Source organism: Protobothrops mucrosquamatus, unplaced genomic scaffold (genome assembly GCF_001527695.2).
Source record: "Protobothrops mucrosquamatus isolate PMUCROS unplaced genomic scaffold, P.Mucros_1.0 scaffold115, whole genome shotgun sequence".
Lineage (NCBI taxonomy): Eukaryota > Metazoa > Chordata > Lepidosauria > Squamata > Viperidae > Protobothrops > Protobothrops mucrosquamatus.
Genome location: NW_015386487.1, coordinates 1,736,237 through 1,760,161, shown reverse-complemented (window position 1 = coordinate 1,760,161; position 23,925 = coordinate 1,736,237). Strand labels below are relative to the sequence as shown.

Here is a 23,925-nt window from a genome sequence, read left to right as displayed (position 1 = left end):
CCTTAACCCATGGTAAAGGCCAAAAGCTGTTAAGGCTAAAATCCCTGTAAATGGATTAATTGAATTCACATAGGAGGAACATGTCAGTTACCCCTTACAAGCCACAGCTGCAGGAATAGTCTCGATGTGCAGCGGGTTTAGCAAATCACCCTGGGACCTTTGCCCTTCCCTTTTGAGAATCATTGCCCTCCTCCAGCTGATCAGTGTGGGCTTTCTAATAATGTTGCTTGCTGGATTTGTTTGGAAAGAAAGCTTGGGATAACCAGTTCCTTGTCCTCCTCTATCAGTTCCCAAGTTTACTTGCCAGCATTTCCTAGGGCCACCTCCTTTCGGCCAATGCTGTTCCAGGGATTGCATCACCCCACCCCCCCGGTCACTCTGCTTATCTGGTCCTCTGCCCTAGCATGGCAGAAAATTCCTTGGAGTCATTCCAAGACATGTCCTGAACAAAACATCTTTTGCCGCTGCTATTCTTGCTTCCTCACCATAATCAACTACGAAATGAATAGAGAGAGAGAAGTGGTAGTAAGGGCGCTTTGGTCATGGCTGCCCATCCAACACTGGCTCCCATGCTGCTGAGAGGAAGATGCCTTGGTGTGCTCGGATGGTCCATCCCTACTGAGGGGGGAGGGCTTCCTTCCTGAGCTGCTAGGTTTGCCAAGCAGCTATCCGATCCAGCCGGCTGCCGCATTTGTCTTTACTCGTGGCACCTGCAGTAAACAGTTCACTTGCTCAGACAAAGGCCACCCAGGAGGGAAAACGAATTCTCTAGCGATGGACTTGCTGCCCTCTGCTAGGCAAGGTGGAGCATTGCCCGGTCTGAAACTCTCCTTGCCAACCAGGGGAACTGATGCAAGTTCCTGAACCTGCCCTACTAAAACCATTTGAAGGGTTCTAACAACTGGAAGCTTTGTTTGCTGGTAAGAAAAAAATTGTGGCCTACTGTCTCTCCCTGTCTGACAATTCCTATTTTATTGGCTGTGCTAAGGAAAGGAAAATGGCACTTTAAAAGGTTTTATTAGACATTACAGCTTTTAAATAGCTGTGGTGTCTAAGAGATGTATATAAAAAATAATGATCTGCTTAATATCTGACATTTCCTAGAATAGTTTCATTCATGTTAAAACAGAGGATGTGAATTGCAAGGGCTCTGAAATAGGACTCCAGAATTTATTCTTTCAAAGCTGCCTCTGCCGTCTGCATCACAGCTTCCTGTTTGTTCTTGGAGATCAGCCTATACCAAACAAAGGATTCTCGTGTTATAGAAACATAACTTTTATTGCACACTGCGCTGGCTTTTTTTTAAAATAGAAAAAAGTATTAGGCAGATGCAACTGGAAGCAAATCCCATAGTTTACCAAACAGAAAAACAACATGCAGTATCCCAAAGGGGTCTTTTAAAAAAAAAAAGTCTGCGTGATGAGGGCGATGGGAGGATGAGAAAGAGCGCGTGCCCAGCAGAATTCAGCACCCTCTTCCGCAACACTAAAAGGAGAGCAGGGCTTCTTCCATAAAAGAAATTCCTGCAAATGCTCGGAGCCCTCGTGACTTCCCCCCCAGTTCTGGAGAAGAGAAAAATAGTTTCATTTATACAAAAACAAAAAATCCATTCTGTACAAGAGCTCCACTTAATTCCAGTATAAATGACTTGGAGAAAGAGCCACATCTGTCCTTCCTACCCACTCTAGACCAGCGTATAGGATTTGGAGTAGGCACCAGTTCCCTGCTTCTGTGGCCTCCCCACGCCAGATGTGCTCATTTCTAATAGTGAGTCTTTGGACCCCCCAATTTTGCTATGCGTAGGCAAGCGTGGCTCAGCAGTAGGACCCGGGCTAGGTTCAGGGACCGGGGCAGGAGCAACAGTGGGAGCAGCAGGAGGGGCACCACTGGCTGAGCCTGGCATGGCAAGAGTTCTCTGAGGTAAGGTGGTGGCTGCAGTTGTGTGTGGTGCAGCCGAGGCTTTGCTGCTGGCATCTAAAGTCAAGTGTCTGGCTTGTGTGTGATAGGTCCGAGCCAGATTTCGTATGGAGGCTTCCCGGGGTGGCACTACAGGACAAGGGTCTTGAAGGTCTGGCTTGCGGAAGAACGTTTCAGATTTCATATACAAAGGCAGGTTGCAGTAGTCACCTGTAAAAGGTAGAAAAAGGGTGAGCAGAGGTGGGGCCAGGAGGAGCCCCAAGGTTACTCAAGTATAAATGGGATGCAACAGGACCAGAGAAAAAATTCAGCCAGTCCACTGAAAACAAGCAACTCCTTCAGGGAAAAGGCAAAGCAGGTGAAAGAAGTCTAAAGATCCAGCCACTCTGCGACTGGAAAGCATCAGCACTCCCTCCCCACATCCCCTTCAGACCCCCAGCTCTCTGGAGCAAGCATTACCATCCCCATTTCTAAAGCTCTCAGACTGGCTCTGACTACCTAGCTTGAAGGTTGGTTGCTCTTCCCTGCACAGAGTGCCTCCCATTCCACTATCCAAGCTCATTCAAACACTTTATGGGAAGACTGTCCTGAGCTGCCTCATGAAGAGCTGCAATCAAGAGCTGCTAGTGGCACAGTGGCTAAAGTGCAGCATTGGAGGCAGACTTTGCCCACAGCCTGGAGTTCGATCCTGACTGGCTCAAGGTTGACTCAGCCTTCCATCCTTCCAAGGTCAGTAAAATGAGGATCCAGATTGTTGGGGGCAGTATGCTGACATTGTAAACTACCCAGAGTGTGCTGTAAAGTGTTACGGGGCAGTATACAAGCCTAAATGCTGTCGCTATTTGGGGCTGAGCTCTTCATTTGGGGCACCAAAAGGCAGCAGCTGCATCATAGCTCACTTTTATTTGCTCGATGAGGGATAGGCACAGCTACACCCTTGCCGCGGTCACTGTCTTGTGGTTTGGGAGGAGAGGCTGTGAAGCGGCAGATGCCTGGCTCAGAGGGAGTGCTCATGGAAGTCATGCTGTCAGCATTCTCATTGGTGCCAGTGGTCATCTGGTCAGAGGAGCTGTCAGAAATGAAGCACTCTGTGATTTCAAACTTGGCATGCTGCAGCTGCTCCTCTAACTTGGCATGCTCATAAGCCCGAGCCAACTCTTCATAAGTGGATGAGGCACTCTCTGTGGACACCATGCTGTTTCGGCCTTTGTCTGTGGAAACAAGAGGGAGACAATGCAAACCCTGCCAGGACAACCTGCAAGCCAGTTGATTGCTCTCCCACTCTCCTTTGCTAAGCTGAAACAGCTGGGAATGCATGAAGTCAGTTCCTGCACTTCCTAACTCTGGAGCCAAAGAAGAGACATGGTGGAGATATTATCTCAGAATCTTTGAAGATCTGGGCAGGAACAAACAAACTCAAGTTCAATCCTGATAAGAAATGAGTGGATGCGACATTGGAAGCCAGTGGTATCCCATCTTTTCTTCTGGACAGGGTCATGCTCCCTAAGCCCCAAATGCTTCAGAAATAAAGAGATCCTCTTGGATTTGCAACATCTGCTCAAGGGGTAGAAGGCAGCTGTGGCTAGGAAAGTTTTTGTGCAACTCCATTTTGTATGTTAGTAACAACACTTTCTGGATAAGAAGTTATCTGTTCACAGCTACTTATTTCTTCATCACCTCTTGATTTAACTCCTGCAATGAGCTCTCCCAGAAGCTTCTATCTGTTCACTAAGCTCCAAAAGGAAGGATACCCTTTCAACCCCACAATAAGGCACCATGCTGCCCCTCTCCTGGTCCTGCACCTGAATTCAGATGTGAACAAGCTGCTGGTGTTCAGAAGAGCTACTTAGATCTGACTATTTTGTCAAGTCTTTGATGTATAATAGAAGTTGTGAGTGACATTCCTTGGTGTGATGATGCATGAAAGGGGGTAGTAGCTATTAGTAGAATTAGCCTGGTTTATGTTATAATTTTTGTTGTTTTTAATTTAATGTGTTATTTTGTGGAATAACACATTAAATTAAATAAGAATCTAGTTTCTCTGTATGCATATAAATTAAAATAAGCAAATAAAACCTCCGCAAAATATGCGGAAAGAAGAGTGAGCCTCAATTTTTATCTCTTGGAAGTTCTGGGGTGGCCGGGCACAACAAACTGCAGCTGGATTTGGAAGGCTGTGCTTTGTGGCTATAACTCAACTCACCTGTGTCCTGGGACAAACTAGCACTGAAACTGTCACTTTCAGTCACTGTGATGCCATGCTGGGAGCCAACTGCTCTCCAGTCAGAGGCCAGAGTCCGTGCTGGCGTGGAGGCCTGGCACTTGGTGAGAGTCCACTGGCTGGAGTATCTGTTCCGGGTACTGTGTGTAGATTTCACACTTTTCCTTGAAACAGGATCTGCAAAAGAAAATGGCTGCCGTTCTGCCTTTGGAAGGAGAAATAAGAACTGTGTAGATTGGACCTTATGAGACTGGGCTGAAATCTGCCTCATGTAGTTGCTGTAGTAGTTTCTCACCGACCGTTTCATTTTTACATCGGCGATGCCTTGTATCTAAAATGTTTTTTTGTACTTGCAGATCATTCTCTCTCTCCCCCTCTTTGAATATAGTCATGGGATGTATGCAGCATTCCATGTACTGAATATGTCATGTGCAGTGTATGAGATGGAACATGACACAGATCAAAACACGGACCAGGCCTGGATCTAGAAGGCCCATTCTCTGGCCAGAGGCAGCAAACCAAACACAAAACCATTGGTGCGTGAGGACAAGACGGGGGATAGGAAAGTGCTGAGCAGCTGGAGGAGATGAACCAGTCAGGGAAGAGTGGGGCAGCTATGGGGCTGACTGGAGTGCTACCTGTGGGCTTGAGCAAGGCACACAGGAGATAAAACAGGCCCTGGCATGTAGGTCAGATAGAACCATCAGAGGGCAGAGAAGGGCCAGACAGACCAGTGTTCATTAGATCCCTTTAAACTTTGGGGAGGCAAGACCTGAAATCACTAAAAGCAGATAAAGGGCATAAATGGTCAAGTTCTCACAACCTCACCGTTCCAGTACTGTCAGTTTAGGTTAACATAGTCACACGATTCAAAGCCTCTTACCAGAGCTGGTTACTGTGAGAAATGAAACTTTAGTAGAGTCAGAGAATTTGGCTACAAGTAGGGCCAAGGGTCCCCCAGAGACCTCTTCCCTCCCTCCATGCCTACTGATCGTCTGCCTTCAGAGGCATTTGCTTTAAAGTGTCTCTGCTTGAGCGAAGACCTCTGATCTTTTTCCTGCTGGGGCCAGAGTGGAGGATTGTCTGCAGTGCTTACTTGTGCCAGGGCGGATGTCAGACATATCAATCAAAGGCCCCGTGTTCTGGATCAGTGCTGGATGGTGTAGTGACACCCCTGTGCAGAAGGTTTGTGGATTGACAGTCTGGTTGAATTCTGGGTCAGAGACTGGGACTGTTGCTTTGTCATCTCCTATGGGAAATAAATTTGGATAATGACATCCCACCCTGGTATGGCTAAGAAGCAATAACCCCCATCTCGACAGAAGTCCACAGAGTTGGAGTGTGTCCCTTTATGTTCTTAGAGCCTCATTGGGGGTAGAGAGGAAGACCGGCACCCGCATTTGGCCACACCCAAAATGCTTGCCAGGAGTCTCAAAACACTATTCAACCCAGTTGATCTGGGAAGGAGAGAACCCTGACTCCACCTAGGACTGCAGTCACATCTGCACGAAAAGCGACCCCATTCCCAGAGCCAGGGAGAGTAATTGGACGAGGGCGAAATGCAAAGGAGGCAGCTCTGGGGATAAGGCCAGGCCCCTAAACTGGGAGGTGAAGCAAAGCCGCTCACCAATCTGCTTGATCCCCTCCTTGTCCTCGATGAGCAGCTGAACCCGGGGGATGTCGATGTGCAGCCGAGGGCCTTGGGGAGGACCCTTCACAGGCGTGTCAAAGCTACGATTATTCTTACTGCAAAGGAGAAGGAGACAATTGGGACTGGAGGTCGTCTGTATCCACTCTGCATTGAAATGCTAACCAACAAGATTTGAATGTGGTTACCTACCTGATAAGCATTTCAGCCAAACTCTTGGCATCTGCAAGGGAAAGAGCAGAGAGGCCTGAATGGGGGCAGCAGAAGCAACAGCCCTCTGCCCCGGCTGCTCTTGTGCAGCTTGAATCAGGCCACGAGGTCACCGTGGGTGCTCTTAGCTCTCCCTCTCTATGGGGAGCTAAGGCTAAAGGAAAGAACAAAGAGGGGTGCATGCCTATGCAGGTAGCCCTCGACTTACCAGTGTTCCTTTAGTGACGACAGCACTGAAAAAGTGACTTATGACCAGCACTTGTACTTACGATTGTCGCAGCCTCTTTACAGTCACCTGAATGCAATTTGGGTGCTTGGCAACTGACAGTTGCAGCTCCCGCACCCACCATTGGTGTCCTTCCCAACCAGCTTCTGACAAGCAAAGTCAATGGGGAAGCTGGTAGGGAAGGTTGCAAATCATGATCACATGATGTTCAAGTAACGATTGCAGCAAAAGAGACTGTAATTGTCCTGTCAGGCCTCACTTAAAGTCTGCGCCCCTTAACTATGAATTTTCAAGTCAAGTCGCAACTGTGGTTGTAAGTCAAGGACTATCTGTACCGCCAGCTCTAATGAGGGTCCTATCCTGCAGCACCCACCTTTCTCCCACCAGCCCCACCTACATAGGCAGCTGCAGGGATCGAATCCTCTAGAGGGGAAAGCCAGATTGATACCTGCTCAGGCTCATCTGGCCCTGGGGTTTCTCTCCTGGCTGTTGAAAAGGGATTCCCAAGAACCAAACATTCACCTCGCAAACGCTTCAGACGTTTTTCCTTCCGCTTCTTTCGAACGACAAAGAGCAACGCCACACCAAGTGTGGCCAAGATGACAGGGCAAGCGATGGTGAAAAGCTTCTTGACATCATCTCCTTCTCCTTGTGCAGACTTAATAGGCGGAATAGTGCCTGTGCAGAAGAAGCATCAAAGTACAATCTGTGCACCCCCTGAAAAAGCCCGACCCACAGGGAACGGGGGCTTCTAAACTCCCCCAGCCAATCCACACTCACTGCCATCGTAGTCCAGGGTGGCAAACTGCAGGGTCTCATTGCCACAGCCGGCACTGTTGCATACTTTCATGCGCAGCTCATACCAAGTGGCTTCGTGCAGGTCAGTCAGAAAGACTTCACTGGAATAATTGGCTCGCAGGCTCTGCCAAGCCCAGGTGCTTTTGGGCCGGAACTCCAGGATGATGGCTACAATGGGGCAGCCCCCATTGTTCCAGCCTTGCAGGCTCAGCCTGGCATGGGTGGAGTTGATGTGGGTGAACAGATGTTGGTCCTTATTGAAAGACGGTTCTACAAGGAGAAGGAAGCAGGTGAGCTTGGGCAGAATAGAATAGAGCAGTTTGCCAGGTTCTGGAAAGAGGCACCAAGGATTTTTTTCATGACGTATGTTCCCTTAAAGTGTGCTGCCTAACCCGCTAACCAATAAAATGTAGAGCACACACATTAAGTATCATCATCATCATCATCATCATCATCATCATCATCAATTTAGGCACTACAAAACCCAGAGCTCCCAAGATGCTCTCCATGAGCTGTCTGCCATCACAGTAGCCCAGTCTGGGCAGGTGTTCCCTTCAGCCAGGCTCCTCAGGCAGCTGCCCTTTCCCAGCTGTGCAATGGCAGATGACCTGCTGCAGAGATATATCAGAGACCCTTCCTCACAAAGGATCAGCTCCCCCCTCTAAAAAGGGGTTAATTAATTTCCCTTTTCCCTCCCCAAAAATATTGAAATAATATTTTTTGAGTTGCAGCCTGCACAGCATCCATATTCATTGCTAGCAATATAAAAATTATTTAAATTATTAGTAATTGAAGTTCAAATGTTCAAAATATCTCCAGAAAAGAAGGAAAAATGGGGGGGAGATAGAGGGCTATCTAAATGCTTTTTCTAATTTTCTTGGTTTGGGGAAAGCAACGCTTTTTTTTTCTACAGACAAAGTCACGGCAGAATTTAAAGGGAAAAGTGTTCATGATTCTTCCATAAGGATCCTGTATTCATTAGGAGGCCTCCTTAATACAAGAAAATTCACAGTAGCTTTGATCCTAAATGGTCTGCTAAGATCCGCACCAAGCTTGCAATCAACTTGATGGGTTAATATTTCAGTTAGGCTTCAGGTGATGCACTTCTCTCTGGCATTCCTGAAATTGACAAACCTTTGAAACCTTTGAGGCTGACTGCAAACCATTATAATAAACTTGTCTGCTTTGTTTAAAATGAGTTCCTTAGGAGGCCAGGGTGAAATATTCCCACAGAAGGCTGTTCCTCCTTCAGATGAGCTCCAGGCCAGAAGAAAGTCAGGATGGACAGCGTTTTTATGCATAATTTGTTAAAATGTGTGTGGGAACCACAATTTCCCTCTCTGAAGTCTTTCCTTCCCAATTAACTCCAACTCTAAGAAAGCCTCTCGGTCTTCCTCTGAACAAATCCCAACATCCACTCTGCAAGGCTCCCTTCCTTCCTTCCTTCCTTCCTTCCTTCCTTCCTTCCTTCCTTCCTTCCTCCTGGCCAGAGGCTCCCAAGCTGCTGCCTGGCTCCTCCCCCAGCCCCAGGCACCAGTCACCTCTGCCGTGGGTCTTGGCCTCAATGATCTCACTGATGCGGCCAGCTCCAACGCTGTTCTTGGCTGCCAGCTTCACCTTGTACCAGGTCCCGCATTTCAGGCTGCCCAGCTTGAAGGAGCGCTCTGCGGAAGCAATTAACACGTCCTTCCACTCCTCACTATTATCCACTGAGTACTGGAGCACAAAGCCTGCAGAGGTGCAGCAAAGGGAGCAATTTGGAGAAGGGGAGTCCATGCAGCAGAAGCCTCTGCCATCTCCTTGCACCCTCCCCCGTTCATGCCAGCAGCTCAGGCTTAAGTCCCTGAAGCCTCCCCCCCTGCCCCATGCCCCAGGACAGCCGGGGGTCTCCTCCAAAAAAAGAAACCGCAAATCTTCCATTGGGTGCCCAGCCTTCTAGACAGCCATCTCAATAAGCAAAGCCAAACAAGAAGATGCAGGCTGTCTCAGGGCCCATCTGTGCATGTCACCAAGGAGGAGTGTGGTTCCTACACATGTGTGCTTGTGCCAGAGAGGGAGGTTCCATTCGGGCAGTTGGGGACCTGCTGCCACCCTCTCCCCCTCCACGAGCCATGAAGTAGAAAATGGCTCTTTCAGTTGTGCTCTTCCATGCCCATCCTTTTTCCAGCTCTCTTCCTGCTCCTCCACTTGCTGCTCTTGGAAGTCACAACCCCCCCACTGCCCCCAACCAAGCAATGAATCAGTCCAGGCAGAGGATTCTACCCCCATCAGTTGCACCGCAGCACTTCTGGCTGTTTCAATTAAAAGGAAACACATCCAGCAAATGCTGCTGGCTAGGGAGACTGCCTTGTAATTACAGTATTTCCATGAGTTTAATTAATTGCAATGTGAAGACTCCCTTCACTTCTTCTTCTGGGGCTGCCATTGTTTCCCTGAGGGCACTGAAGCGGATGAACAAGGCGGCACTGGCACACAGCTTCACGCCAGGAATCAGGCCGAGACTGGGGAAATGCATCTTGGAATCTCCACTGATTTCGGCCTAATCTTCCACCAGCTGCTACCTTTCAACCCTACCAAACTATAGCCCTGTTGTGAAATAAAAATGAAGGATAGGAACTTCCTCCTCCTCCTCCTCCTCCTCCTCCCTAAACAAGCTGGTTGGGGAGGCACAAAGAACCTGAGCTCAGGTAAGAAGGAACTGCCTGCCCTGCCCTGCCTTTGCTAAATAAGCTGCAGTCGGAACTGTTTGGAGCTTACACAGACACACAACCTCAGATGAAGCTCTAAGGAGTATTTCACAGAGCCAAGGAGCCATTTAGTGCTCCTCAAAAGAATGCCTTCACCCAATACCAGCCTCCCTTGCTAAGTCTTTGGCCACAGCAACATGAGGCAGCTGCGCCCAGAAGACCAAGAGCCCACCCTGCAGAAAAAAGGCCCAAACCCAGAGAAGGAAGGGGAGACAGAGTTGGGGAGACATTCAGGAACAGCCAAGCTTTGTCTGTCTATCCAGCAAGCGCAGCCACCCTCCTTCAACTTGCCTCGGATGGAGCTGCCACCATTGTCACCAGGGATCCATGCCAAGGTGATAGATGAAGCCGAAGTCTTGGACACCATCAGCCGGGGCTGATCTGGAGGGACTGAAAGGGAAGGCCATTTGGGTCAGCTTCCTTGTCACCCGGCTCCTCCACATTCAGCTGTAGGAGTTCGCAAAGCTGGGCACTCTGGGGCAGGGAAGTTAGGCAGTCCTTTATCCTAAAGACAAAATCCTCCCCGGGGGGGAGGGGAGTTCCTTCTGATAACTCACCTTGCACCAGCAAGTTGACAATGATGGTATCAAATCCCCAGGTATTTGTGGCAGTGCAAGTGTAATAGCCTGAGTCCTCTGCTTTCACAGAACGCAGAATCAGGGTGCCGTTGGACTGGATCTGACGATGACCATCCAAAATGACCGGAATAGCCGAATCATCACTGCAAAAGAAAACCTGAACATTAGAAAGGCATGGTCTGGCCAGAGACCTTCCAAGCCCCTCCCCCTTGGCAAAAAATACCTGTCTTTAGTCCACTTCACAGCTGGGAGGGGATCCCCCACTGAACTGCATGGCAGTCGTACATCTTTCATCCAAGGGGTGGTAACTGTGCCCCCAAATGAGATGATCTTGGCTGGAGCTGCAAAAGAGGGGGAGGGTGACATGGCGGGGGGTCCACAGCAGCTGAACTGCCAGGCGCTCCCCGTTCCACTGCCAAACCTTTTCCAGCAGGCTCAATGGTGACTTTCTCGCTCATGTTGCCCCGCCCTGCAGAGGTGACAGCGGCAACCCAGAGCAGGTACTGTTGCCCGCGGTTCAGGTGTGCAATGCGATAGAAAAGCTGCTCCGGACTTGTTTCATATTCGCTGGGAGCCTGCAGGAGAACCGAAGGAGAACAGGCCTGCAGCTGGATCAGTCTGCTTTCCTGCTTGCCCAGTGGAGGCCTCTCGGGAGCCCATGTACCCCAATAGCTGCCACCCATAGGCCTGTGGCGCTGGAGGCAGCATTAGCAGCCCGCACTAGCAACTCCTGAGCCATTGCTAAATTTGCCTTTCTTGGGTTTAGGGGCCCTCGTTGATATACACCTTCATTTCCTTCTTGGACTGTCCAAAATCTCAACAACTTGGCTTCCCTGAAACTCCCCTGCTTTCTGGTCTTAGGAGAAAGGCTTTTCCCTAAGAGCTTTCCTCAACTTCTACAAGATCTCATACATTTGTGCAGATAGGTTATTCTTTCTACAATGGACCAAATTTATTATTTACTCCCCATTTCTTCAAGCTAGACAGATACTTTTGGATTTCTTCAGTGCCTGTTTCTGTTTTAAGCAAAAAATAGGGGCAACTTCACTTTTGACTTCTAACTTGGGCTCTTTTATAAACAGGTTAAATAGCCCCAATCTCTGCTGTTTACAAGAACCTAAAGGGAGAAATAACTCAGACCTCAGCTCTGAGGTCCTGGACCTCACCCTGTCTCTTGGGCAATCAGAACACAAGGTTTACATTGGCCTGGAGCTGACAGATGGTACCTACTTGTGTGTTTGTTGCCCTATTACAACTCACAACTCCCAGCACGCCCTGCTTCTGACTCTTGCAAGACGGATCTGGGCAAGCAGAGGAAATGCCTGTTCAAGAGAGGCTTCAGGCTGCTGGGACTTGCACTGATTGCTGATTTGACAGAGCGTCCAGGTTGTCTGGCTGGACCACTTTTAAACTGTGGCCCGAGGTGGAGCCAGGCAGGCAGGCCCCCCACAGAGCCCTCAGGTTCTCAGCATCTGGGCTCCTCTCTGGGGTCAGGAGGAAGGGAGGCTCTCCCCTCCCCCTCCCTGGGGAAGTCTTGCATTCCAGATTCAAGGCTGCCACAACTTCCCAGAGCTGCCACCTGTGGGCACATGCGGCTGCCTGGAAAGCTCCATCAAGGCCAATGCCAAGCCTGACTGGCAGACAAATATCTCACCTCTGTGCCCAAACAGTTTTGTTTTAGCATGCTTGGAACTCATAGATCCACAGGCAGAATACTTCAATATAACCAATGTTTAAATATGCAAGCATAAATATTGCATTGCATGCACAATTTTAAGCCAAATGGCAGCCTTGACAAGATGCCAAGGAAACAATATCAGATCCCAGCAGCTTCACCAGTTGCTTTGATGAAAAGATTGTGTTGCCCTGGAAACGAAGGGCTCAGATGTTAAAATGAACTGCAGAAAGCGATTTTGATAAGCAAATGCTGTCCCCGCCCTCCTTTCCAAGCTAACAGAGCTTGAATGTTGCCAGGAAGCTTTGGGGGCCAACTAAGGTCTGGGCTGCATCCATTTCTGTGTTGCTGCTGCCACTGGTACAACTACACGAGACGGAACAAAAGAGCCCGTGTCCTGCAAGGACCAGAAGTAGCAACCGACCAGAGGGGCAGCAGCCTGTTCTATAGAAGATGCTTCTGTTGTATTTATTTGTTTGTTTGTGTGTTTGTTTGTTTATTACAAGATGGGTCACAGCCTCCTAAAAATAGTGAAATGATGATACACAAGAATTGTAAAATCATATTCATATTGGCATAAATCAAATTTGAAATCAGTATTACCAGGACAGCTGCCTCGAAGTCTCTACAGGAGAAGACCATCTTCACAGCCTTTCTAGGGACAATAGGGAGCATCCTAAGCTCAGATGGAAAGCTATTTTAGAGTGAAGCTTTTACAACTAAAAGCTCTAACTCTATCATGTAATCATGTGGCCTTAATGGGGTGGGTGGGCTGCAGCATGCCCTCTTGGCCTGCTGGCACTGGGGGCTTTTACTTGCAGCCAGCAGTTTTGAATGCAATCTGAGCCTGAACCACGAAGGACTTTACAAGTAATCACCACCAAACTGAATTGGCCTAGAGACAAACTAACAACTGGGATAGCTTTCACAATATTGGTATTAGTCAACAACAACAGATTTCCCCTGTTAGTATGTGGGCAGCTGCCTTTTGCATCAACCGTAACTTCTAAATAATCTTCAAGGTAGCCTTCATGATTATAGTAGTCCAAATGCCAGAAGATAATGGCATGAGTCACTGTTGACAAAGCCCTCTGCTCCAAAAGAGGCCACAAGTAGCACCTCAGCTGAAGCTGGGCCAAGGGTCTCCTGGCCACAGCCTTTATCTGCTCATTCAGGTCTAGGAGAACCTCAGACTGTCCACTTGCTCCTTCAGGGGAATGCAAGAGATGGAATCTAGAACCAGAGGGCTTCACCTTTCTGCAATCTGTTTCCTCCCTGCAAAGATGGAGTCAGGATGTCTCTGCATCTTCTGCTCAACTGGAGACAGGAAATGGGTAGCTAATGAGGCCTCACCCTAAACCACAAGTTGCACATACATGTTAACAAAAATGGTTGAGAGGCTCTCCATGTTGGAGTGGCTCCTTCCCACCAACCAAACCTAGAGGTCAAGAAAGAGGAGAGGCACTGTCAAAGACTATTACTAATTTCCAGAAGAATATCATGACAAATGGCATTGGATGCTGCTGAGAACTCTAGAAGGACCACTGTTCTTCCTGGTCCTGCTACAGGTCATCCACAAGAGTAAACAATGCAACTTGTGTCCCCTATCCAGGCGTGAGCACAATCTAGAATCCATATCCACTTCATCCCAGGGCCCCAATGCCTTCTTCTACAATCTTCCCAAAGAAGGGCAAGTTTGGGCTGGAAGCAGATGCTCACTTCATGGCAATATCATTCCCACTTTCAAAAAGGCATTTGTCATTTCTCCAGTTCCTCATATCATCCTCTCTTGGCAACTCTGAAAAGCCAGGAGGGACAAGGAGCTAGCCTACATATGGCAAAGTTCATCCCACAGAAAACCCTGTTAACCTTCTTGGGGTTCATGGTTCAAATGAATCTCTCGTGATTTTGCAAGGCACAGATTGCTGCATCTCATTGGTCATTGTCCAGTTCAAGAAGCTATGAGTGATTTTATCTTCAATGTGACTAACCAAAAAAGGTTGTTGTGGCTTGAAGGTACTTCTCCAAAACCCAACACAGTTGAGATAACCTCAACCAGCTGCTGGTGCATTAAGGACATGGAAGTAGTCATGCTTCAATTAAGCTTGAGGTCAAATTATCTGCCAAATCACTGGGAAATTCCCAAAACATGCTTGAAAACTAGCAAAATCCATAGAGGCCTAAGACAGACCATCCTAACTGATCCTACTCTCTGCGGCTACCAAAGTAGGAGATGTGTATGGCCAGCTAGACTGAGGGGCAGCCACCCTATTGTGCAGGAAGGGAAGCACTTTTTTCTCTCTAAAGCCTTTCCTGTAGATCAGTCCATTCTATGGCAGGGAGCTCAGAGCAGAACCTGCCAAAAACTCTCTCCTAATTTGCATCCAGCTCTCTAGCAAAAGCCAAGGCCATCTTAGAGAACACAGAAACCCTGGAGGGGACAATTGGACCTCTACCTTTGACTGTGTTGTTAAATGCCTTGTGTTTTAAATATAGATTTGTGCATTATTGGGGTTAGCCACTAGGCACGATTTAAGTTAAATTAGTAAATAAATGCTGGCTATTTAAATCTATTTCTGCTTTGTAAAATAAGCAATGATACATTTGTCAGCCTGTAAGTTATGGAATGTGGTGAAAGAAAAACAATGGCAGGGGGGAGGGAGGGAAAACCCCACGGGAGAAAGGTCTGATCCACTATCATATTGTTCTTTCCTACCCCATCCTAGTGTCCAAAATAGATTGAGATGATCCACCGAACTGCAGGCTGCTTCTGGCAGCTCCTGATTACAACCCGGGCTGAGGATCCCCAGGGTAAAGCTACCTGAGGCCAGTCCTCTCTTCAGGGGACAGACAAGGCTTGGCAACCCGCTGGCTTAGTGGCCAGGCAACTATGGCGTGCCCACTCTCCCAGGAGCCCCATCACAGCTGCTCACCGGCTGGCCAGAGCCTGGGCTGGAGCAGAAAATGGTGTACTTCCGGATAACCCCATTAGGTTTTGAGGGTGGCAGCCAAGATACCACAACGCTGCTGGCAGAGGAAGGCACCGCTTTGATCCCGGCAGGAGGACCAGGAACTGCAAGAGGAAAGAAGAGGCATGATTCTCAAGGCCTCTCTAGGTGGGCCGCACTGCAGCCACGCTGTTGCAGGAGGGAAGGAGCACAACTCACTGCAATGCCCTGCTGGGGGTGAGGGGGGGAAGGAACAATCCTCTTCTTTTACCCCAGTTGTGCCAGCCACCAAAGGTCTCACTGGCAGGACACCAGTTTCTCCCTTTAGAGCAACTTCTGCCATTAGAGGGAAAGTCCTGGCAGCAGCTTGCTTCCAGCCCAGTCTGCTTCCGACAGATTCTTGATCGACCGAGACAAGTAGAGTAAGGGTTTGAGGAAGTGGGGCTCCAGCAGAATGTTCTCTTGCCATGCATGGAAGGCTGCTGGAAGGGATCAGCTGGCCAGCCCACACTTCGGAATGCTGCCATCCAGGTGGGCTTCACCTGGGTGTCCCCAGTACCAATCCAACCCACCATTCAAATCATGTCACAGCTAGAAAGGAATCCCAGTTCCTTCTGGATGCTCTTCACCAGCCTCTACAATTCCCCCCCCCGAACCACTAGAGCGCAACCCAGGTGAAGCACCCCTTTCCAACTCTGAGATGGATCAAAAAGGCAGGCTGGCCAAAGCCAGCATGTGCTCCAGAGGCTGTTTTCTGGTCCTTCGATGGGTTGCTCTCCCTGTATGGACTCTGATTCCCTTCCGCCCTGCAGGTCTCTATCCTTCTAAGCCTTCTGGCCCCCTGGCTTCTCTAGGCCCTCCAACACCCAGCAGCCCCTGACTCAGGGCATCTTTCAGACAGCAGGACAGTCTCCTCCCAGGAGGGAGATCAGAGGTCCAGGTCCAGAGTCACAACAGAAACAAGCCAAGCCCTCTGACTGCAGTGAGTCAGGCCACATAACTGAGATAAGTGGGGTAAAAAACTCTGGAGTTTCCCCAACTCCAGAGGGAGGGAGGAAAAGAGGAGAAGTGAAGCCCCAGGCCACCAGAGTGGGCCCTATGGAGCCATAGCACAGCAGAATCATCCACACCCCAAAGAGGACATCTGTCCCCTGTACAGACGCTGTGGGAGAGCTCTACACAGGCCAAGGAACAGATGCTGCCCCACCCACCCCCATTCTATCCAGTTTCATAGACCTCAGCTGCAGACACTCACTGTCTTCTTTAGTCTGGATGTGGAGGACGTTGCTGCGGACCCCATCACCTGCCTGGGTGTAGGCCAGAACCTGCACACTGTAGTTGGTGAACTTCTCCATGCCCCGCAGCTCTGCTCGCTCCCGAGTGGTGGTGACATTCTGCATCTCCCCCCACTCTGTTCAGGAAGCAAGAACACTCTGTGCAGAGGCAGGCAAGGCTCCCGCTGCCCTCCAAAGCCTCCCAACTCAGCCTGCCGTGGCTTGATTTGCCCAGCAAGCCTCCAGCACAGAAGTGGGGAAAGAGCCTAGGGATCTGACTGGAGGCTGCCCCAAGGCTCACAAATGGGACAGAGCTGCCACTTGCTATCCGGCAGGTGGACAAAGCCAGGATGCAGTACAGCAGTGGTACCCTGCCCTGCCACCTTCAGCTTGCTTCCCCCCACCCCCATAGGACACAAGGCCCCTGAAAACAGCAGAGGAAGCCTTTCAAGGGTCAGCCACATTTTGTGGAAGGAAGCACACACTCACTCCCATGGGCTCTTATGCACACACAAAGAGTTGTTGCTACAGCCTAAAAGAACCCCTAATAAACCATCCCACAAAACCCTCAAAAGTAGTAAGCCTGCCCTGGATGTTGGGGAGCAAAGAAAGAAGCTGCTCTCAATTTTTTTTAATCATGGCCCCCTTGTGAGCCTCATTTACCTGTATGCCCCCCCCACCTCACAATCATTGTTCTCTAGAAACAAAAGGTAATTTACTACCTGTACTGTTTATTACTCTGATTTGTATCATATAGTGTAAATAGTAATACATTTCAATATTTATGTAAGGAAGGAGGCCACCTCAGAAACTTACTGTGCCTCCCTAGAAATATGGCATGGCCTCAGGGACCTCTGTGGCCCATATTGAGAACCACTGGCTTAGAGCCCCCCCCACACACACACACCCGAGGAGCTCCTGCACAGAGCCTGGTTCACTTGCCAGAAACCCAGCTGGGAGAGGATCTGGGGCTCAGAAAGGAATGTGCTCTCTCTGCCACAGTCCAAATGGTCCTTCCTGTTATTTGCTTGCACTGAGCAGGAGACAGTTTAAGGAGCACTGCAGTCTGCAAAGTGACTCCAGGCATCCCTGAGAAAGTGCGCTGGGGCCATTGTGCCAAATGCAGCGAGAGCCAGCTATCAGAACAAGACAAATAATTACAAGAGGTTCCCAAAGGAGAGTGGAGTTGGATTCCCTTATCTTGCAGTGGTGTCAGGGGCATTGAGTGACAGGTAGCACCAGCTTGGCTTCCAGTATCCAGTTAGAGGGTAGGAAGAACATCAGTTCTGACATGAACTATCTGAAGTTCTGATGTGTTAGTGGAGGAAAAATAGCCTTCTGCCCTCCAGATATGATACTACACTAAATTCAATTAATGAAAATGAAATGAGCACATTGCTCCCAACTCACCACCATCCATGTAGAGAGACCAGAAGATGACCCGATAGCCCTTCAAGATGCCATTGAGGGTGCTCCGAGGGGGTTCGGACCATGAGATGACGGCCACATCAGAGGTGATGGACAAGGCCCTCACGTTTTCAGGGGGCTGGCTGGGAACTGAACAGGGAAATACATGCAAAGGGATACCCTTGGTTGCCATAGCCCCTTGGCCGTTCTTTCAAACAGGTGGACAGATTAATTTGCCAATCCATCCATGCTCCCCAGAGTCCCAGGATGAGGCCTCTGCCATGGCATTTTCCACTAGACCCGCAAAGCTGTGCAGTTGCTTGAAGAAGGCAAGACTCAGCGAGTGATTGGGGTAGAGGTAATGAGAACCTGCTGCCCCCCAAAGACAGATCTCTAATTTTTATGAGCATTTAAATGATGATATATCATCCTAATGATCCACTCGGAAAAGGATGATTGTTTCAGTTTATTTAGGTGTAAAGCCGAACGCATGGTGTAATTAGAGGCTGGTGTTATAAACTAATAGAGAATCCGTTTGAAGAAAATGAAGGTAATATAATTATGGGAAATAACACTATTGCTAAAACAGGGGCTCTTGAATACCCCAGGAGGAGTGCTAATCTAGGCAGGAAATGATGCTGCTTTGACAGACTAATGAGGGTCTTAATTAAGTATGAAAAATTGCTGAACCAGTGAGGAAGAAACTTCTATTTTGTTTTCCAAGTGCTGATCTCTTAGCCCATGAAAACCTGTGGAGAATCTCCAGAGGAAACGGGGGCAGCTGTGGGCACAACAGGGCTACTCCTTGGCAGGGTCACAGGCTGCATTCTGCACAAGGTATTGTGGGTGGAGAGCTCAGAGACGGGGTGGCAGCTGCACAAGGGAGCCCTGGAGAGACTCAAAGTTACCCTCGCCAGTCCAGACTAGGGTGTTGAAGGATGGCACACTTCAGGCTCTCACCAGAATGGCATTCAAGGAAGGCCCAGGGTGCCCCTGGGGTAAGGAGGAGCACAGTCACTGAAATCAGACAGGCAGCCTACACAGGCCCTTTCATCTCCAGATGCCACACTAATACTGGGGGGGGGGGGAAGGAGAGAGAGAGAATGAGAAAGAGGGAGGAGGCATTCCAGGTCCAGAATTGTATCCTTTGCCGATTTTGAAAAGGGAAGGGAAGGCTCACTCTCTCCCACTCACTCAGTCTCACACACTTGTTCTAATGGTGACCATCACAGAATAGTGACCACCATTTATTTTAGCTCCCACAGAAATTGCCACCTATTTGTACGCACCTAGAACCCCAAAATGTCTAAAACATAATAAAACCCAACTTTGCCTAACATCTCTGCCTCCTGATGATGAAACAAACAAACCCTCTTATGTATGGAAAACAGAAACAGGCCTGCCTTTGGAAAGATAGTAGCAGCTTTGGGTGGAAGGATGCCATTTGCAGGAAAGACTGGCTGGACTGAAATAAAATGTAACAGCCGCTGAGAAGCCAAGAAATTGCCAGGACTTACCATCCTCCAGTGTGGTGGCATTGATTTCACTAGACGAGGGGCCAGTGCCTGCCCGGTTGAAGGCCTGCACCACCACACCATACTGGGCAAATTTCTTCAAGTTGTCAAGGGTGTAGACTTCACTGTCCCCCGTGGCCTTCATCTCCACAATGCTGTACTGCCCACTGCTTCCTGGGCTGTTCTCTCGATAGCCAATCTGGTAGCCCCGGATAACCCCATTCTGGAGTTCTTTCTTTGGGGCCTACGAGGTGGGTGAGTAAAGAGGAGGAGTAAAAATAGGGGAGAGAGTCCAGGGCAGAGTCAGAGCATGGCAGGCAGATTCAGGACGAGAGAGGGGAGTGACTCCCCTATCCAACCATCTAAATGTTAACTGCCTGCATTCCCATCCCAGTTTCAACCAGCTGATATGCAGGCTTGTTCAAATGGCCCAAGAGTCTACCAAGCCATCAGTGTAGCCTGCCCTCCTTACATTCACATGCTCTGGATGACAGGATCCCAGCTGGCAATGGAAGCACCAACACGAGAAAGGCAGAAGAGTTGGTCTTCCTTTTGGTACAGATCCAAAAAGAGGGACAAACAGAAAAAGTGGACAGGTGGAAGCCCTCTCCAGCACTCAGCCAGTATCTTGGGAAGAAAGCACTCTGAGATGAGGAGCAGGACCCCTGAGGCCAAGACCCCACCAAGAAGGCTGGCTGGTTTTAGTACGAGCCAAGAGCACTCTCATTTTTACCTTCCTCTTAAGACAGTGTAAGCTCCTTGCAGGCCAAAAAGGAAGCCCCTGCCTCAGATATTAAATCCAGTCGTTCAACTGAAGGACTTTCTGCAAATAAAGTTCTCTCCTCAATATTTAAAAATAAATAAATTAAAAAATATATTTATCTATTTATTTTCAAAATAACCACTCAGAGTTGCTGGGAGTTGGGCACTGGGAGTCAGATGGCATGTAAATTTAATAAATTATCATTATGGTTGGTCACACAGTCAGCCAGATGTTTAGATTTGGCATTTTTATCTATCGAATCCTCTCAAGAACCTGGGATAGGCAGATGTTGTTTGAGGGCATTAAAGCAGAGTTCCCCAACCTTCCCAGCCTTGCGGACCGGCAGGGGAGGGGATGGTTCCATGGGAGCAGTGGCAACGCATGCATGCAGCTCCATTTGTGTGAGTGGCGGGCATGCATGCACACTGCTCACACAAATGTACCATGCATACACGTGTTCAGCTGCTGCTCACACAAGTGGGGATGCACACGTGCATGCTTGCCCACCACTCCCACAGTCCGATTCCAAACAGCTGAAGGCCCGGTAGTGAGCTATGACTTGGGGGTTGGGGACCTCTGTGTTAAAGGTTAGGGTTAGGGAAGCTGCCTTTGCAATTGACTGATGGGGATTTTTTCAATGCCAGTGGTGTTCAAGGGGTGCTCCAGATATTTTGAGATTACACTTAAGGCATATATTGGTGCTTTGCTTTCTTTTGCCAGTTGTTCTACTTCTATTTGCAGGTCTTTATGTTTTGTGATTTTCTCCAGTTCTTCTCTTCTGCTGTCTCTAGGTATCGCCGTGTCCCCTATCCAGACTTTTTTGTCTTCTTATCAACGATTGTTAAGTTTGGATTGTTTTGTAGCAGGTGCTTATCTGTTTGAATTCTAATGTCCCAGATCTAAGGAGAAACTTCCTGACAGTTAGAACAATTAACCAGTGGAACAACTTGCCTCCAGAAGTGGTGAATGCTCCAACACTGGAAGTTTTTAAGAAGAGATTGGACAGCCATTTGTCTGAAATGGTATAGGGTTTCCTGCCTGAGCAGGGGGTTGGACTAGATGACCTCCAAGGTCCCTTCCAACTTTATTATTATTATTATTAGATCTTCTATTATTGGTATTGTGTCATGCCATTGTTTGCACTCAGTCTGCATGATCTTTTTGCAGCAGCTAACTAGGTGGTCCAGTTTCAATCAATTAGAATAGAGCTGGAAGGGACCTTGGAGGTCTTCTAGTCCAGCCCCCTGCTCAAGCAGGAGACCCTATATCATTTCAGACAAATGACTGTCCAGTCTCTTCTTAAAAACCTTGAGTGATGAAGTACCCATAACATCTGGAGGCAAGCTGTTCCACTGGTCAATTGTCCTCACTGTTAGGAAGTTTCTCCTTAATTCCAGGTTTCTTCTCTCCTTGGTTAGTTTCCATCCGTTGTTTCTTGTCTTGTCTTCTGGTGCTTTGGAAAATAAATTGACCCCCTCCTCTTTATTCAGCCTTTTTGCAGAGGCAGCATTTGCTGTGTATTATTGTCTTCTCAATTCTGGCTGTGCATGCTTTTGTTCTTAAGGCTTAGTCTTGGGCAGCCAGAATTATGTCCTCTGTCTCTTTCTTCAGCTTTCCTGTTCTTAGCCATTGCCAGGGCTTGTTGTTACCTGCTTTGCCTGCTAGCTTTTTTTTAATGTACTGGCCAAGTAATATTTGCAATGTTTTTTTTTCATTCTTCATTTGGTCCATTGTAGGCCAGTTTGGTCTCTCCCGTCTTCAGTAAGCCTTCCTAGTATACTCGTTTCAATGCATCTTCTTCACTGTGTTTCAGAGATTCTTCCAATGCCCTTTTTTCTTCTTCAGCTGTCTGGCGTACTTGCAACATTCCATGCTCACTTATTTTCCTTGATAAGTAAAGTCTGTCAACACCTACAGTATGTGTGAATGAAGGGCATAATTCATTACCATTATTTTTCTGGCGTTCCTATCCAGGGCGTTTAGTTCTGCTTGAGTCCAGTCTACTATTCCAGCTGTGTATCTATGACAGGAATTGCCCAGATGCTAATTGCCTTGATAGTATTTCCTCTATTGAGTTTGGATTTTAAGATCTTCTTCACTCTAATCATGTATTTATGTTTAACCTTCTTCTTTACTTCAGTGTAGGTGTTATTGTCAGTTTGAAAGATGCCCAAGTATTTGTAGTGATCATCTTCATCCAGGCTCCAGAGTTATTTCCATAGGATATCTTGATTCCTTTAGTTTTCACTTTTTTTCTCATGTTGATGGTAAGATGCACATTTGTCCATTCCAAACTCCACTAAAGTTTTGTGGTTGTATATATGGACAGTGCTGAGCATAAATTCTATTTCAGATTATGTTTTTCCTTACAGCTTCAGCTCATCCATGTAAAGGAGGTGGGAGAACCTGGCAGATGTTTTTAATGTTTAATACCCATGGCCTAATTTGTTCAGTATTGTTGAAAAAGGAATCAGTGCAATGACAAATAGTATTGGTGATAGTGAATCTCCTTGAAAGACTCCTCTCTTGATATTAACTTCTCCCGGTCCATCATAATTGACCGGCAACCATGTCTTCCATTGTGCCATTGATCTTTGCACAAAATTTCTGATGTTTCTACTGGCTGTTATTATTTCTAGGCATTTGATTATCCAATCACATGCCAAGGAGTTGAATGCCTTCTTGTAAGTCCTCTTCAGTTCAGCACAACTGAAACAGAGGCTCTGTAGTGACCCACACGAACTTCAGAGCATTACAGGCCAGCAGCAAAGGCTGGTGGGCTAAATACTAGAGCCACAGGGTCTTTCCCACATTGCCCCCCTCTGGGCTGCATCACCATTTCATCCCTCTCTGGTTGCTTCAGATGTCAAAGGCCCAGAGCTTCAAAATAGGAGCAAGGATGGGGCCAGCCTTCTCATATGTGTCTCCTGGGGAAAGGACAAGAGCACCTTCTGCACCACATCAGCCGATGGACCATGCCTGGTCATAAGCTGTTATTTTTGTAGTTCAAATAAATAAGAAGTGCCACTGATCCCAGCCCTCCTTCAAGCATGGAACACACATACTTGCCTTCCAGGTGACCTGGATGCTTTGGGATGTCATTGGCTGCAAGGTGACATCTAGTGGGGGACCATCAGGAGCTGAAAGAGTGGAAATCACATTACACGTGGCACAGTCAGATTCTTTCTTTATTCCCAGTTCTTTAAAGGTAGAGAAAAGAAGTGCCTGAATGTGAAGTATTTCTGACAGTGGCTTTGCATACCTGTGGCTCATGCCTCTGAAATGCCAAGGAAAAAAAGACCTAGTGGGATGAATTTAGGCATCTGTTCTACAGATTTCAGAGATAGCAGAAGTTGCTTTAGCTTGCTATGAAAGGGATAGGGTGGGGAAAGACCGGTAGTGAAGACAGCAAGCAACAGAGCAACTGGAAAACCCACAAAGTTCTTCAGTTCAAAAAGTGAACCTCAGAGAATGCTGGAGATGATACCCTATATTGAAAAATAATTATTCTGTGGCATTTTGGAAGACAGACCTGTTTATTTTGATATGAGTCATTTCATCAGATAGATTCCATTCAACCAATGTTTTTATTGTACAATATACTAGGCAAGCTTTTAAAGAGAGACCAGGCCCAGTTCTTTCTGAAGAACAGATTAACCCGATTGGCCCACAGCTCAGCTCAGGAAGGGAGCTTCCTGATAGCACCAGCCCAAGAAAACAAGCAAATGGCTTTTGCGTCAAGGAAGATTTTAAGATTTAAGATTTAAGATTTATTTCATTTATACCCCGCCCTTCTCCCAGAGGACTCAGGGCGGCTTACAGCCAGTTAAAACAATTATACAAAATACAAATCTAAGATAAATTAAAAATAAATATTCGAATCGGCCGCACTACTAAAATTCAATTAAAACCAATTTAAAATTACCCCTAGGCCAGTCCTGCCTGCTGAAACAGCCAGGTCTTGAGGGCGCGGCGGAAGGAGGGGAGATCCGGAATCAC

General features: G+C 48.0%; 1 protein-coding gene across 1 annotated transcript in view; it reads right to left on the bottom strand.

Moving 5' to 3' along the window:
• Positions 1-1,643: 1,643 nt before the first annotated feature.
• Positions 1,644-23,925, bottom strand: part of DSCAML1 (DS cell adhesion molecule like 1) — a 111,779-nt gene continuing 89,497 nt past the window's right edge. Inside the window, exons 14-31 of the mRNA XM_029283512.1 lie at positions 22,996-23,066; positions 19,167-19,407; positions 17,653-17,799; positions 16,224-16,379; positions 14,954-15,093; positions 10,767-10,920; positions 10,569-10,686; positions 10,325-10,488; positions 10,059-10,157; positions 8,562-8,750; positions 7,003-7,290; positions 6,745-6,900; positions 5,979-6,009; positions 5,766-5,884; positions 5,235-5,387; positions 4,121-4,315; positions 2,817-3,128; positions 1,644-2,127 (exon numbers count right to left, since the gene is read on the bottom strand). Coding sequence (XP_029139345.1) covers positions 1,685-2,127; positions 2,817-3,128; positions 4,121-4,315; positions 5,235-5,387; positions 5,766-5,884; positions 5,979-6,009; positions 6,745-6,900; positions 7,003-7,290; positions 8,562-8,750; positions 10,059-10,157; positions 10,325-10,488; positions 10,569-10,686; positions 10,767-10,920; positions 14,954-15,093; positions 16,224-16,379; positions 17,653-17,799; positions 19,167-19,407; positions 22,996-23,066 — 3,176 coding nt within the window. The 3' untranslated portion in view covers positions 1,644-1,684. The remainder of the gene's footprint in view (positions 2,128-2,816; positions 3,129-4,120; positions 4,316-5,234; positions 5,388-5,765; positions 5,885-5,978; positions 6,010-6,744; positions 6,901-7,002; positions 7,291-8,561; positions 8,751-10,058; positions 10,158-10,324; positions 10,489-10,568; positions 10,687-10,766; positions 10,921-14,953; positions 15,094-16,223; positions 16,380-17,652; positions 17,800-19,166; positions 19,408-22,995; positions 23,067-23,925) is intronic.